Here is a 4,661-nt window from a genome sequence, read left to right as displayed (position 1 = left end):
ACTCACACCTCCATGCTTACATCTGACTCACACCTCCATGCTTGCATCTGATCCACACCTCCATGCTTACATCCAACTCACACCTCCATGCTTACATCCAACTCACACCTCCATGCTTGCATCTGACCTACATGCCTACAGCTTTGTATGTTTTCTGACGTTTTGGGTTATGGACATAGGTCAAGGACTGGGCTGGTAACAAAAGTACTTCCTTTGCAGTTTCTTTGACTCAGTTTCTCTTATCTTTCTCTCCAGGTTTTCAAAGAGACCAAGCAAAAGCGAGTGTCCGTTCTAGAACTGAGCAGTACTTTCGTACCGCAGTGCAACCGGCAGAAACTGCTAGAGTATATTCTGAGTTTTGTGGTGCTGTAGCGATCTCTCAGCACCTATCTTGAGCGAGGAGCTGATGAGTCCCTTGCAGACTCCAGTCTGACACAGAGTGGCAGGTATCCTGGCATGGCCCAGCCTGCCCTACCCCGAGGAGACTTCCAGGAAGACACGTGCCTTCTGCCCCCGTGGACCTGCGCTCCTCCCAACACAGACGCAGTGGCCTGCGCAGAGCACTTGGGGCCAGTGCCATCTGGATTCATGATCACTAGGTTATAGGTGAAATCTCAGTAAGTTATTTTGGAGTTTATTAAAGGTTCACATTTTAAGTACAACTTTTCAGGCTAGTTACTGTGATGGACATTGAGGTGTTTGTAGAACTGACTCTTATATAGTAAGTAATAATGTTTCCTTTAAAATAATTGGGCCATCCATTCTCTGTCTCCATTATCGCTGTCAACAGAAGTTATGGGTTGTATGTGAGCCCTTTCCTCTCAACTGCTTTACTAAGGAGCAATGATGTCCTGGGCCGGCACACTCAAGATGTATCTGAGTAGCTGCCTGAAAGCAGATGACACTGCAGTCAGGACGTGAGAGGCTGAGGAAAGAGCCAGCATCAGGAGGTGACTCTGGTTGGCGAGGGTGAGCTGTGCTTGGCCAGGAAGGTGGCATTAAAGGCTGTGCTCACGTGACAAGAGTGCCTTTGAGCTGTAATGACCAGCGTTTAGAGTCCCTGTTGCTGATACCTTTGAGTGATAGACACCTGCTGCTTTTGAGGAGCTCGGCTGCAGTGATCATTGGCTTGTGGCACTCTGGCTACACACTGCTGACCCAGGGGTTCCAGACACTGCTCACTCACTGGGTGCTGTGACTAGTGTATGGCTTGTGCCCAGATGGCGCACTGTGCAGCCTGTGTAGCATGCACAGTGACCCAGCTGAGTGGCAGGTGGTTGGAGGCAAGGACATTTATGTGGGCTACATACCCAAACTTCCTGCCATGTAAAGGCGAGTGATGGTGAAAACATCTCTGTTGTAGTGGGTAGGTGCCTTTCTTATGAGCAGGGAGCATAACTGTTAGTTATTTGTGGTAATTATGGCAGATTTCAAGATCACGTGACAATGCAGTCTCTAATTGTTCACTGTCCATATGTATGATTTTATGGAATTATGAATTTTTCTTATGAGTGTTGTATAGATGATTTGAATTTATAAAAGTATTAGGGATGAGGTTTGTACTTTCCTGAACTTGAATTTCAAACACTAACTGTATCCTATGAGTGAAGTGTGTGTTGGGGGAGGGTGGGCCCGCCTGGTGTTACACAGAGCATGATGTGGCTGGTCTGGAGCGCATAGCAATAATACTGTGCTGTGGTGACCTCCGCCCTTGCCTTGTGCATGGCACACCTCCTTTTCCTTTGCTTCACTTCTGTCAACTGTAGCGACTTTGGTGTGGAGTGAGATGCTCACCTTTAGCCTCTGCTCCCCTAACTAGGCTGGCACTTCCCTTGGCTGTACTTGGGGGACACCCAGAGAGGCTGGTGTACTCCCTTGGGTTTACCTGTGGGGGCTCAAGCATTTTATTGGTCTCTGTTTTTTTTCCCCCCCTCTAAATGGGAACTGCAGGTGGCTCCCTCTGATCTGTCTGTCAGTGGGTGTTGCTGCCCTGCTTGTCAGCTCTGCAAATGAGCGCTGCTCCCAGCTTGCTCAGAGACTGTGTGTCCTGCGTCCCTTGCCGTGCTCTCCCTTTTGGTAGGTGTTACTTTAAGAACTTGCTGTTGCCTGACAATTAACTCACTGTGAGGATAGGCATGCACGCTTTTCATAATTAACTGGTGCTTTGAAACCTTTCTTATGGAAGAAAAATCTCAACCAAAGTTATGCTCTTCCTGACAAGCTGACCCTTGAGTTAATTTTAGCACAACTCATTCTTCAGTGCCTCATTATGAAAGAAAGCATCACAATAAGGCTTCCAGGTAGCCCTGTTCCTTAATAGAAACATTCCCCTTGTTTTCCAGCAGTGGGGGGCTTCCTCGAACGATTAAACAAACTAGGTGCTTGTATATAATTTATTACAGTTTACTGCATTTCTGTCAAGTTGAAATGCATGCCCTTCAGGGGAAGACTGTGAGTCAGGTTTAATAAATAAAAACCTAATACTAAGCAATATGAAGCTGCACTCTGCTTTTAAGTGAGGCCAAGCCAAGTAAGCCAGAGGGGGAGGGGCATTTGCTTTCCAAATCCTAAGGAAAAATGAAGGCAAAACAAGTGTTATGTCCATTCAGCCAGGAACACACTCTACGCTTCCTGACTCTCTTAAACCATGGACGTCAGGAGGCCAAATGCAGAAGGTATATCTGGGATGGATGGCAGGGAATAGAAGCTAGGACTGGAGTTCCTGTCCTGCCGCCTTGGTTCCTGCAGTGTTCGTATCATGTGATGCCCTGAGATGGGGATCCGTGGGAACATGCAGCGCCCTGCAATGCGGACAGGACTGCATCTGATAGTACACAGACCGATGCACGTAGCATTTCCCAAACTGTTTGGACCTCAGGACCTTTTCCCCTCTGGGACACTGCATGCCATGGAAAACCTTTTCAGAAACTACATTCATTGTTCTTTAAGCAGACCAAAAGTCACAACAGTGGCAGGCAGGCTGCATGCTTTTTGTATCGCTCACGATGCACCGTGGCATGCTCCGGTATCTTTCCTCACTGGAGAGAGCAAGCACAGGAAGCTGGCTGCAGTGCCTTCCTCATGAAGAACCTACCGCAACCCTGGCCTTTTTAAAATTGAGAGTAGCAGAATTAATAGAGAAATTAAAAAATTAAAATTGGGGTAAATAATAAAGGTTTTAATTCAGATCTAGAAGAAAACTCTGCACAGTTGAATGCAGATTTTTATCCATAGATTACTGTAGTGTTTTGAAATGATAGGCCCTACCTTTGAAGTTTCTAAGACTTATTATGGGATGTAAATCTGTTTTTTAAAAACACTTTTTAGGGGCTTGAGAGCTGCCACCTGGCATTTAGTTTAGTGCAACCAGTGACTGCTTCATGAGACTTCTGACCTTGCTTCCCAACAGCTAAAGGGCTAACTGTCTTTATGGAAGGCATTTGTTACAGTATTTGCCCATTGTACAAAGCAATGCTAGATTGTTGTAAAAAGAATTGCTATTGTAAAAAAGCACTGTGTGACTTTGTGAGCGACACTGCCTTGGAAATGTTGACTGACGTTTATGCCTGGTGATAGCATGTCCCGAGAAGCATGGACATGGAGTTTTGTTTTAATAAACCAGAAAAAAAACAAAAAAACAAAAAACAACCCGACTGATTTTTAATGTCTTGAATTTGTTAAGACTTTTATGTTACTCATTTTGCCCTGTTTGTTTAACTTCACAGGACTTTGTTAGGATGTAACCTGAGGTCAACTTGTGGGTTGCTAGCCCAGCCCTGACTTTATGGGCTCACGTTCCTTCAACCTTGATGAAACATTTGGCAATGGGGATGCCTGCTCACATCACAGAGACACTCTGGGTTCCCGCAGACCCCTTTAGTGTGCGTTCTGCCATCTGTTTGCATAGATATTTAACTTTACAAAAAGGACAGTGAAGTCCTAGATTTCCACTGGTTTATAATAGTTGCTCAAAAACATTAGCGTATTTTTTAAGAATAAAGGACTTACCTTTTGAAAGCGCAGATATTTTGTAGCTCCACTGAGTGTACCCAGATGTAGCCTGCTCCAGGACTGGGTCTGGGGATGGTGGCAGACGTAGGCATGATGACCATGCACCTAGCCTTTGAGTCCCAGACAGCTCCCAGCTGTGGCTGCGGGAGTGTTTGCCAGCCTCTGCAGTCACCCAGCCCTGCTCATGTCCCTGCATGGAAAGTATATCTAAAATTGGCAGCATTCAGCTTCTACGGCCGACGTTGTCACCTTCGGGTGTTTCTCTATAAAGGTATATTTTGCTTTTTTCATCTGTCTACTCAGGAGGGTGAGTTTTCAGTTTCAGATTTCTAGTTGCTGTTTTCATAATAAAAGCCTTAGCGCCCAGAAGATAACTTTACATGATAGTAAAATGTTGAGGCTGAGAGTGATAGAAATGTCACTTTGGGCACAAGATCACTCTCTAGGTAACGGTAAGCCCTGTTTAGTTTCTGTTGTCAACTTGATACAACTTGGGAAGAGGGATCCTCAATTGAAGAGTTACCTCCATCATACTAGCCTGTGGATAGGTCTGAGGAATTGTCTAGAATGTTGATTGAGGTGTGAGAGGGTCCATCTCCCTGCGAGTGGCACTCTATGTAGGTGATCCTGGGCTCAGTAAGAAAGCTAGC

At 45.7% G+C, this 4,661-nt stretch overlaps 1 protein-coding gene across 4 annotated transcripts in view; it reads left to right on the top strand.

The window, feature by feature from the left end:
* Gpam (glycerol-3-phosphate acyltransferase, mitochondrial) overlaps positions 1 to 3,648 on the top strand; it is a 95,597-nt gene extending 91,949 nt beyond the window's left edge. For all 4 annotated transcript variants that reach the window (XM_029472900.1, XM_021151279.2, XM_021151280.2 and 1 more), the window contains one exon: positions 256 to 3,648. In XM_029472900.1, coding sequence (XP_029328760.1) covers positions 256 to 372 — 117 coding nt within the window. In that variant the 3' untranslated portion in view covers positions 373 to 3,648. The remainder of the gene's footprint in view (positions 1 to 255) is intronic.
* Positions 3,649 to 4,661: the final 1,013 nt, after the last annotated feature.

This window comes from Mus caroli, chromosome 19, assembly GCF_900094665.2.
Source record: "Mus caroli chromosome 19, CAROLI_EIJ_v1.1, whole genome shotgun sequence".
NCBI lineage: Eukaryota > Metazoa > Chordata > Mammalia > Rodentia > Muridae > Mus > Mus caroli.
The sequence above is the reverse complement of the archived record's forward strand: the minus strand, read 5'-3'. Positions and strand labels throughout refer to the sequence as shown.